This window comes from Myotis brandtii, unplaced genomic scaffold (genome assembly GCF_000412655.1).
Source record: "Myotis brandtii unplaced genomic scaffold, ASM41265v1 scaffold115, whole genome shotgun sequence".
NCBI classification, from domain to species: Eukaryota; Metazoa; Chordata; class Mammalia; order Chiroptera; family Vespertilionidae; genus Myotis; species Myotis brandtii.
In genome coordinates, this window is record NW_005353967.1 from 17,176,597 (window position 1) to 17,187,743 (window position 11,147).

Below are 11,147 nucleotides of genomic sequence, written 5' to 3' on the forward strand. Positions count from 1 at the left end.
TGTAAAGATCTAGGGGCCCAAGCCGGTGTGCTCAGTGGTTGAACTGAGCGGGGAGGTCATGGGGGCATGCAGGAGGCAGCTGATCAATGATTCTCTCTCATCAATGGTGTATCTTTTTCTTTTCTTTTCTTTTCTTTCTTTTTGTTTTTTCTTGATAATCCTCACCCAAGGGTATTTTTCCATTGGTTTTTAGTGAGTGGAAGAGAGAGGAGGGAAAGACAGAGAGAAACATCGATGTGAGAGAAACACATCAGTTGGTTGCCCAAGGCCCAAGTTGGGAAGAAGCCTGCAACCAAGGTATGTGCCTTGACTGGAATCAAACCTGAGACCCTTTGGTCTGCAGGCTGATGCTCTATCCACTGAGCAAACTGGCTAGGGTTCATCAATGATGCTTCTATCTCTCTCTCCTCTGAAATCAATAAAAATATATATATATTTTTAAAAAGATCTAGGGCAGGAAAGAGCAAGCCAGATAAGATCCTGAAAGAGGTATATAGCGTGACTGGAGGTGACACAGTGAGAGGGAGTCCCCTAGAGATGAGAGTTAAGAAGGCAGGCCCTGGCTGTGTGGCACAGCAGTTAGAACATTAGCCTGCCCATTGAAGGTTCAATCCCCAGACCCGGTCTGGGCACATTGAGGAGGCAACCAATCAATGTGTCCTCTTACACTGATGTTTCTCTTTTTCTCTCTCCCCCTCCCTCCTGCTCTCTCTAAAAATCAATGGAAAAGCCTGGCCGGCATGGCCCAGTGGTTGAGCGTCGACCTATAAACCAGGAGGTCATGGTTCAATTCCCAATCAGGGCACGTGCTGGGATTGTGGGCTCGATCCCCAGTAGGGGGTGTGCAGGAGGCTGCCAATCAATGATTCTCTCTCATCATTGATGTTTCTATCTCTCTCTCCCACTCCCTTCCTCTCTGAAATCAATAAAAATATATTTCTAGAATTTATAAAATGTCTTAAATATATTTGCCAGTAAAAGCCTGTTTCTAAAGGTTATAAAATGTCTTCATAAGTTGCCAAGCTAAAGAATGCTAATTGCTTACTTATTAATTTTCATTAGAAATTGAAGTTTTAAGGGTTAAAATCTCATCTGTAGGAAAACTTCTAAGGTACAGTGTATGGACAAACATGGTTGTAAATTCAACAGTCAGGGCTATGAAAATCCAAAGACGACTGCTGGGTTCTTCCCTGCTCTCTGGTTCCCCATTTTTCGGCTTTTGCATTTCTTCATGCATCACAGTATCTTTAAACTAGACTCAGATGAAGGAATTTAAGAGCTGACATTACTGAAAAGAAACATCTTATACCATTGCCAAGGTTTGATAGAGTCACTTCAAGAAAACGCCAAGTTGGTAACTCCTTCTTTTCACAGGGAGCTCCCAGGAGACAGACACTTTAAAGATCAGTTGACTGCCATCTGGAGATTTTGTTTATTGAAGACAGCATCAAATAAAAGACACTCTCCAACCTCATTGGATGGGAACTTATCAGGCACCTAACTGCGAATGGACATCTTACTCCTGTCTACAGACATCAAAGACTCTGAGGAAAAGAAGCTGCCAATACCAGAGGTAGACAACTATCCCAAGACATCAATAAGGCCTGCATATATACAGATTGATACTGAACTCAGCAAACATTTTGTTTTATTGTCTTTACCTGATTGATAATGATATTAGTCACAATAATATATTTATTCTGAGTTTCTCTATATAGTAAAACTATTTATGATTACTGAACATGCATAAGATAATTGTTAATACTCTTTTCATGACTTATGTAAATGTTATACTAGATGCCAAATATTAAAAAAGTGACAGAAACTCGGATCATGATATTGCACAGGACAGAAATGACCAGTCTATTTTTTACTCAATGAAGGCCATTAAAATCTTGAGACAGCATGGGTACTTGCGCTCAGGATCCCAAGAACACCAGATAAGAAAAATGCAGCACTGACATCACTCTGCTGCCCCCTATGTGATCCCAAGGACCCCAGTTAGCCACAAGAAACACCAATAAGAATGTCACCAACCCTCCACTTTCTGGCTCTCCCACTCCCACGAAAGCAGAATTTTACCTTCCTTCTAACTGCTTGCTTCTCCAACCCCACATGGAAAATTCTACAAGCCTACCTTTTTGCACAAACCCACTTTGTCCCCAACTTATAAAAGCAGCCAAGCAGAGCCAGACCCTTGAGCCAGTTCAGAGAACCTTCCTTTCCCCTGTGCTGCCTCCCTGTGCTTGAGCATACACTTAATAAAAATCTGTCTGGAAATTTCTTTAAGGTTTCCTCTTGATGTCTCCATCTTGGGAAACCCAAGAACCCTAATACTGGTAACAACCTGATGCCTGCCATTTTGGGGAAAAATCTGACTCCCATGGTTACGGTATTGCCTCATCCCCAATGAACAAGATGCCATCGATACTGAGACTTTCTAGGAATAAGCCTTTCCTAGCACTGTGAGACCACTCTATCTGACCAAAATATTGGTCATCAATGCATCCTTCAGATTAATGTATGACTAAGGGGAAACTGAAAAAAAAAGAAAGAAAGAAAAAAAAAAGTAACCTCACAAGGTGATCTGATGATAAATTTGTAACTAGGTAGGTCATGGTGGTAGGCATGCCCCAGACATATAACTTCTTTACTAAAAGTTTATCTATGCTTTAAGTAAGCCCTGTCCATTGTTTCTGTACATCTAGGTTAACACCCTTTGAAATAACTACCCTAAAGAGAGCACACAACCTTATTAACTATCAGTTAATCCAATTCCTGCCTTGCTTTCTCCCACCTCCATGTAATCTTCCTTACTTTCCCTCCTCAATTTCAAATGCATAAAAGAAGTTGCAAAACTGTTATTCTCAGGGAGTATTTGAGACCTTGCTTCCTGGGTATGTACTGTCAGTTTGGCTCAAATAAATGTTTATAAAAATTAAAGAAAAGAAAAAACAACCACCAAAGTTCTGCATGCAAATATAAGTATAACAACAACAAAAATCTACAAAAAAAGTTTTTCCTGAGCAGACGCAATGTACATGTTCATTAAAAATTTTCCTTTGCCCCAAATAAGCCATGCACTATTATCATTGTCCATAATTTAAGATAGGATAACTATATTTAAGTCTACATAAATTAGCATGGTACTCTAGAAATACTACTACTTAGTAAACAATAAAGATAAAATTTCATTCCTTCCTATTTACACATCAACCATCAACATATTTTCAAAGAGTCAAATATGTAACTAACAAACATGTGGCAATATGCAAAAAGGAGGCGAGGAACCTAGGAAAACACTTCAAGAAAGTGCATTTCTATGCACTATTCTGTCCTCTAGAATGGATAATGTTCTACCTTAAGAGAAATAAAACCCCCAAATAATAAACTAGATATAATTTAAAAATACACTATAATGTACCAAATACCAGTCAAAATAAATACTGAGCCTTTACATTTAAAATATTTCTTTTTTAAAAAAATATTTTTTTATTGATTTCATAGAGGAAGGGAGAAAGAGAGGGAGATAGAAACATCAATAATGAGACAATCACTGATCGGCTGCCTCCTGCATGCCCCACACTGGGGATGGAGCCTGCAACCTGGGCATGTGCCAGGACCAGGAATCGAACCATGAACTCCTGGTTCTTAGGTCGACGCTCAATCACTGAGCCACACTGAACGTGCTCAAAATAGTTCTTTTAAAACTGTCCCTAAGAATGGAGAGTAGTAGTTCAACTCTCAACACTTCCAAACAATTCCTCTATAGGTTTTTCTATCTCAATATTCAACTAAGCTTTTGTTTTCAAACTTGGAATATCCAAAAGGAGAAGAATGCATGAAAAATAAAGGAAAAATACTATAAGATTTTTCTTAAATGTGTAAAATAAACATATGTCAGATTTAGATATCAAAACAGATCCAAAGTGCTTTCTACTTTTATAAGCAATATAAAGTCTGTCATAATGTGAATTCTCTTTGAATGTATTAGTAAAATCTAGATTAAGTTTTAACATACCCATTTTCAGATTTTAACTACAAACACTACCTTCACTGACCTGCATTCAGTTGACCTGCCTTAACCAACACTTTTTTTTTTTGCTCTTTATTAAATATGCCAAGGTATGCTGACCACTATTAGTATGCTATTTTTAGTATATCCAGGCACTTCTGATCCCACTAGTTGAGATATATGTTTAACCGGTCAGTTGGTTGTTCCCAAACCTGATTATGCCAGTTTACTTGTTATACTTCTTACATAATTTAAGTAAACATTATGTAAGTGTATGAAATACAAGTACAAAAAGAGGTTTGTTCCTATGTAAACTAAGTTGAATGTAAACCAAGTAATTACTCAGTAAAGGTGAGTCAGTCCTTTAAAAGGTATTGAATTAGATAAAGGTAAGACATCTGTAAAATATTAGAAAATCATTAAAAGTCAGAAAGAACCTATATTTAGAGTTTTTAAAAAAGTATCTTTAAGCTTTTATTCTATTTTAGAGATATCAAAACTGGAAATTACAAAGCATGCATTATGAATATAGTTTACACAAGATCAACTTCTCTTAACTCCACATTCAAAGACATGGTGTTAGCTATATATAAAAAATTTGGTAAGCATAGATTCATATATTTTGTTAAAATTTTAAAATGCCGACATACGTTTGTGTTTTTTTTTGGTTAATCCTCACCCAAGGATATTTTTTTCATTGCTCTTTAGAGAGTGGACGGGAGGTAGGGAGGGGAAGACAGAGAGAAACATCGATGTGAGAGAGGCATTACATATGCCCCATTCAGGGCCAGGGATCAAACCCACAAACCAGGTACATGTCCTTGACTGGGAATTGAACCCAAGACCCTTCAGTGCAGAGGTGGACACTCCAATCATTGAGCAACTTGGCCAGGGAAAGATACGTATTTTTTTTATTTTCCTGCTTTACTGTAGGGAGGTGGCTATAGGGTTAAGCCTCAGACTGACCTGTTGGCAAAGCCACAAACAAGTCCCAGCTTAGAGGGCACAGCACTCTTAGCATAATTAGGCTTGACCTTGTGATGCTCCCTAGATCTTATCTGGGTAGCTAATGGGCTGAGGGAGATGCAGCAAGTGCTACCAAAACAGTGAAACTCACAAGAACACTGTAACTATGGTGACCACTACCTTGTTTACCTCTGGCTATAAAATAAAGGCTCAGCTTGCTGTCTGGATCTCTCTATGTGGCCTCAGCCAGGCACAGGAAGATCCACCTAGACCCAGCTTATTCTGTCTTTTCTACATCCTTCACCGCCCCCAGTCAGGCTCACTGGCTGAGCTGGCCCGGCACACTTTACTATTTTTAATAACCTACCAATCTCAACAGACATGAAACCTTCTAACATCCTTTTTTTTTTCTGAAGGCCTTACTTAAGGGCTTGCTATACCAACTAGATAATTATTACATGTCTATATAAAATAATAGCATGTAACAATAAACATTCTAAAATAGCTTTATGGAAAAAAAAAGCGTTAGATTATATACTCCACAAGGGCAAGAATCTTTACCTATTTTGTTCACAGATGTATACCAGGTAGGTAGAATAGTTCCTGGTGTATAGTTGATGCTCAATAAGTATCTGTTTAATGAAAGACAACAGAAACTTACCGTGATGACAGCCTTGCTAAGACAGATGGATCCTCTACAGCCATACTCTGTCTCATCTTCAGATTTGTAGTAACTCAAAGTATTATTTTTCATAACTACCCAACGATCTTGCCATCCATGAATGTAGTTTGTCCACTGGGAATAGAAGAAAGGCGGGGTGGAGAGGGGTAGGGGGAGGAAAACAAAAAACAGTAAGTCAGTATTTTAGAAATCCAAACTTTCTAAAATAGCAATCAATCTGATTTTAAAACCAAAATGTGAAAAGTTCTAACGTAATAATAATTAGTAAAAATGATTACAAGAAGTGGAAAGTTGGTATTTTCTAGATTGTATAATGATTTTCAGTAATTTTTTATAAAATCATAAATAAAATAAATAGATCAATATAATATAATATTTTCTTCTAACATTTGAGGAAAAAAATATAAGCAGATTTCAGTTTAAAATTCTGCTTTGGCCCTAACCGGTTTGGCTCAGTGGATAGAGCATCGGCCTGCGGACTCAAGGATCCCAGGTTCGATTCCGGTCAAGGGCATGTACCTTGGTTGCGGGCACGTCCCCAGTGGAAGGTGTGCAGGAGGCAGCTGACCGATGTTTCTCTCTCATCGATGTTTCTAACTCTCTATCCCTCTCCCTTCCTCTCTGTATAAAAAAAAAATCAATAAAATATATTTAAAAAAAAAAAAATTCTGCTTTGCCTCTTGCCAGGCTGGGCACATGCCTGGTTGCAGGCTTGATCCCCAGTGGGGGGCGTGCAGGAGGCAGTGATGTTTCTCTCATTGATGTTTGTATCTCTCCCTCCCCCTCTAAAATCAATAAAAACATATTAAAAAATAAAATAAAATTCTGCTTTGCCTCTGCACAGCAAAGGAAACCAACAAAACAAAAAGGCAACCAACCAAGTGGTAAAGATATTTGCAAATGATACTTCCGATAAAGGGCTAATATCTAAAATTTGGACAGAACTCATATAACTCAACAACAACAAAAATAACAATTCAATTAAAAAATGGACAGAGGATCTGAACAGACATTTTTCCAAGACGACAAACAGATGGCCAATAGGCATAGGAAAAGATGTTCAACTTCACCAATTACTAAGGCAATGCAAATCAAAACCACAATGAGATATTACCTCATACCCATTAGATCAGCTATTATCAAAAAGACAAAAAATAGCCCTAACCGGTTTGGCTCAGTGGGTAGAGCGTCGACCTGCGGACTCAAGAGTCCCAGGTTCAATTCCGGTCAAGGGCATGTACCTTGGTTGTGGGCACATACCCAGTGGGGAGTGTGCAGGAGGCAGCTGATCGATGTCTCTCTCTCATCGATGTTTCTAACTCTCTATCTCTCTCCCTTCCTCTCTGTAAAACATCAATAAAATATATTTTTTTTAAAAGACAAAAAATAACAAGTGTTATAGAGGATGTGGAGAAAAGGGAACCCTCTTGCTCTGTTTGAGATTATAAATTGGTGCAGTCCCTATGGAAAACAGTATGGAGGTTCCTAAAAAAATTAAGAATAGACTACCATATGGTCCAGCAATTCCTCTTCTGGGTATTTATCCAAATATGAAAATACTTTTTTGAAAAGATATACGTACCCCTATGTTCACTGAGGTATTATTTACAATACCAAGATATGGAAACAACTTAAGTGTCCATTGATGAATGAATAAAGATGAGTGTGTGTGTGTGTACGCACACAACACTACTCAGATATAAAAATCTATATAATGTTATTAACAAATGTTACCTTAATAAAAATTTTTTTAAATTATACTTTGCTCTTTGTGTGTTTTCATCCTCCCCTGCTCACCACCTCATGACACTTAAATTATTTTGGTCCCTGCTACAATTAAGATAATTCAATAGAAACGTAAGTTTGGTTATATAGTCTCTCATTCTCCTAAACCAAGTACTACATGAGATCTTTTAAATCAACGGAAGTATGAAGCTAATTATGGCCAAAACTGTACTTTTGTTGTAAGTTATTCCTATAGGAAAATTTATGGTGTTCATAATTACATCAAAGTAAAATACTAGATCATTAGTCTAAGTCTATATCAACTTCATTTTTTTTCCTCTACAGAACTCAACATTTCGTATTTCAAACAGTTAATTCATTTTCCAAGTTTCTCTGAAGATCTATTTTCAAACCCAAAAGCAATATACTAATACAAAACTGGTTTTTCAAAAACATGCTTGGAATATCTGTTTCCAGTACCTATAAATGGTTTCTGTGCTGCTAAAGTTTTTCTGCACACTGAAGAGCACAATCAATAAACTTGCAACGGCGGAAATATAACCTCTATGGAAATTCTTGATTTTGCTTATTTTCATGTTCTGGAGGTTTTAAATATAGACAATTCCAAAATTGACTGCCAAAAACAAATTCAAAATTGTTAAAAATATACATACTGCATTGGCTCAGGCTCTTTACCCGTTGAGAAATCTTTACTTTCCTATTCCCTAACTCAGCATCTTTGAGATGGGGCTTAAATCTTCTAAGCCCCATCATTACAACTCCTCCCTGAGCGGTCATTCATGCTGGCAATTTAACTCATTATTTCCTAAGGGCTCCCTAATCATCATTCCCTTATTTTTTTTAACTCCCTATGACTTACCACCACTTATACTGAAAGCTGAAATAATGATTCCTACATACAAAACTCAACTCACCTTCTCTCTTAAGGTACACTTTCTCCCTAAGTTCCCATTTCCTTGACTTCTGGACTATTAGTCAAAGACTATTTCCTTGACTTCTGCAGTCATTCAGACTCAAACTGTTTATTGTGTGGACAGAGCAGTGGATACACAATCAGAGACTCAATTACTTTACTAGTTATATGAGGAGTTTTGAAAAGTTATTTAACTTTTCTGAGCTTCAGTTTGTTTATTTGAATGGCTGAATAAAATCATGACGACCCCTACTATATTCATAGGAATACTCAATTCCTGAGGGTTCCTTCTCAATCTTTATAGCCCATTACCAACTCCTATTCATATTTCCTACGTATTAAACCCTTAAATTTGGCTACTCTTTTGTATTTTCAATTAATCCAATTAAATGATCAGGTTCCTAGATTTCTGAGAAGGCTTAATAACCTTATCTCTAGTATCTTCTGCTTTTTATTTCATAACTTACATAATCTTACTTACTTATTAAGCATATTTGCTTATTTATCTTACATGTTAATCTCACTGAATGCTCAGTTCCGAAACTTACATGAACAACTCCCCACTGCCTACAACACAAATTGTTGAGACTGGCAATCTTACTTAATGCACTTCACTTTCAATTATTGCCCTTCAGAAGGCTAGTAACTGTGTGACTATGGTTAGGTTACTTATCTATTTCTCTGTCAAAATCTGCTTCAGAATTGTTAAGAGAAAATAAGAAGAGTCTTAGAACATTGCCAAGCACATGGCACTTTCTGAGTTGGAGGCAGTTAGGCATAGCTAATGAAGCTTAACATTCAGCGCAGCTCACCTCTTCCAAAGTGACAGAAGGGGCCCTAGCAATTTTGTGTTCACAATTTCATATCATTTCTTTACAGAGGACCCAATGAAGTACATAAGCCTCAGGACCCTTTAGTCAGTAATATTAAACTATTATCATACCTAGAAGGCAGATATTTGCCTTTCACTACCCTCATAAAATACCTTCACTTTTCCCTGTTTAACAAGTAGAGACAAGGAAATATGCTAGACACTGCAAAAGAATCAAAGATTTCTGTTCCCAAGCTATATTTTCAAAAGAGAAAATAAATCTACATTTAAAATAAAAAGAATCAAGTTACAAATAAAATGCTATGGGAATACAAGGGAAGGAGAACTGAATGGTTGGTGAAATAAAAGAATAACACCAAAACCTATATTCCTGTTGATCTAAGTATGCAGAAACACTGAAGTTATTTACCTACCACAGAAGTGGCCAAATACTACATTTCTACACATTTAAATATCAAAGAGACAGTCTTCCGTTTTTTCTGTATTTCCATATAGTATGCCTACTATACTGCTCTGAATACTCAGAGCACTAGTGACTCCCCTAGTCACTCCAATCCCTCCAAAATGATCAATAGGTCAAAAGTACAGCTTGTTTTGTCAAATACCACCACCACAATACTAATTTGAAAGTCTGCTTCTCATCTAATGAGAAAAGCGATGAAACTACCAGAATCACTCAGAAGCAAAGAGCCCACTTCATAAGAATTCCATCTGAAAATTTATACCTATTACAAAATGAATTCAATAGATTCTTAAATTACAAGATACAGTTAATCTAGAGAAACCCTAGAGAGCTTCACTTTACTGAAAACCTTTCACTGAAATTCCAATAATGAGCACAATATCAACACACACCATAATTTTTCTGCTATGCAAATAAGAATTAACACTTGTTAAGCCTTTGTTCTGATATATTCATGCCTTTCTTAGGCCTTTTCTCACTAGCCTTCTAGACATTCTTAACACCTAATATGAAACAATTCCAAATGCTGTCCAAATGCTTAGCCAAAGTACGTATACTGGAAGCAGGGTGATTTCTTAATAGCTGCACATGACCTAGTATCTTATGACCAGCTTGTTGAGAGACTCGCCCCAGCTGCCCTCCTTTCTCCAGGTTAACTGCTGGCTCCAGCCATTTCTAAAAGTTTAACAGGAAGGGAGAAGGAAGTAAAAAAGCACAATGTGGATCTTCTCATAACTTTAAGAAAAACAAACAAACGACACCACCCGCTCCCCCCCCCCCCCCCCCCAGCAAAAAGATTACCCACCGTCCTTCTCTCTTAAAAGGAGCCTACAAAATGACTTTTTGCTTTGCTAACATTTTGAAAAAGGGCTCTTAAAAAATACAGGAAAGGTAAGCTGTCGTTTCCTTACTCTGGCCCTCTGACTGCAAGAATGTTTTATTAAATAATGCCCTTCTTCCTGGACTAAAAGTCGGTCTCCATTCCAACATGTTCCAAGTTACTATGAATATGTTTTGTGCCTATCAAGCTATCGATTCAATAGCTCTTTTCTGAACAGGGGTAAATGGCGAGGGGGAAAGTACAAACGTCCTCCTCATTGAGATCTCTCCCTACATCTAAGCTGGCATAGTTTTCCCCCTCACATTTCAGCAGCAAGTCTAGCTGCCATGGCTTCTGTGTAAACAGCCACGTTCCCAGAATCCCCCAACCCTACTCCGCTTGGCATCTCTGCACTAACCTCTTTCGAGATCCGATGTGCACTGTTCCCATACCCAGCTGTTCCGACACCGCTGTTGCTCAACCCGGATTCCTACCCCCGGGACAGCTGCCACCCTGAGTCCCAAGTCATGGTGCGCATCCTGCCCCCTAACTGGACCCGGTCTCTGGCGGCAAACCCCCCGGGCAGACAAGGAGGACAGTGCCCCTCTTTCTCCCCTTTCTCCCGCTCCATCCCTCGTCCGGGCACCCCAGCACCTTCCGCAGCCGCCGCCCCGGGACGGTCCGTGCCCCCCACCCAGCCCCACCCCACC

The 11,147-nt window shown here is 38.3% G+C and overlaps 1 protein-coding gene across 1 annotated transcript in view; it reads right to left on the bottom strand.

The window, feature by feature from the left end:
• COL4A3BP (collagen, type IV, alpha 3 (Goodpasture antigen) binding protein) overlaps window positions 1-11,147 on the bottom strand; it is a 101,795-nt gene that overhangs the window by 89,876 nt on the left and 772 nt on the right. Inside the window, exons 3-4 of the mRNA XM_005858152.2 lie at window positions 10,856-10,927; window positions 5,643-5,777 (exon numbers count right to left, since the gene is read on the bottom strand). Coding sequence (XP_005858214.1) covers window positions 5,643-5,777; window positions 10,856-10,927 — 207 coding nt within the window. The remainder of the gene's footprint in view (window positions 1-5,642; window positions 5,778-10,855; window positions 10,928-11,147) is intronic.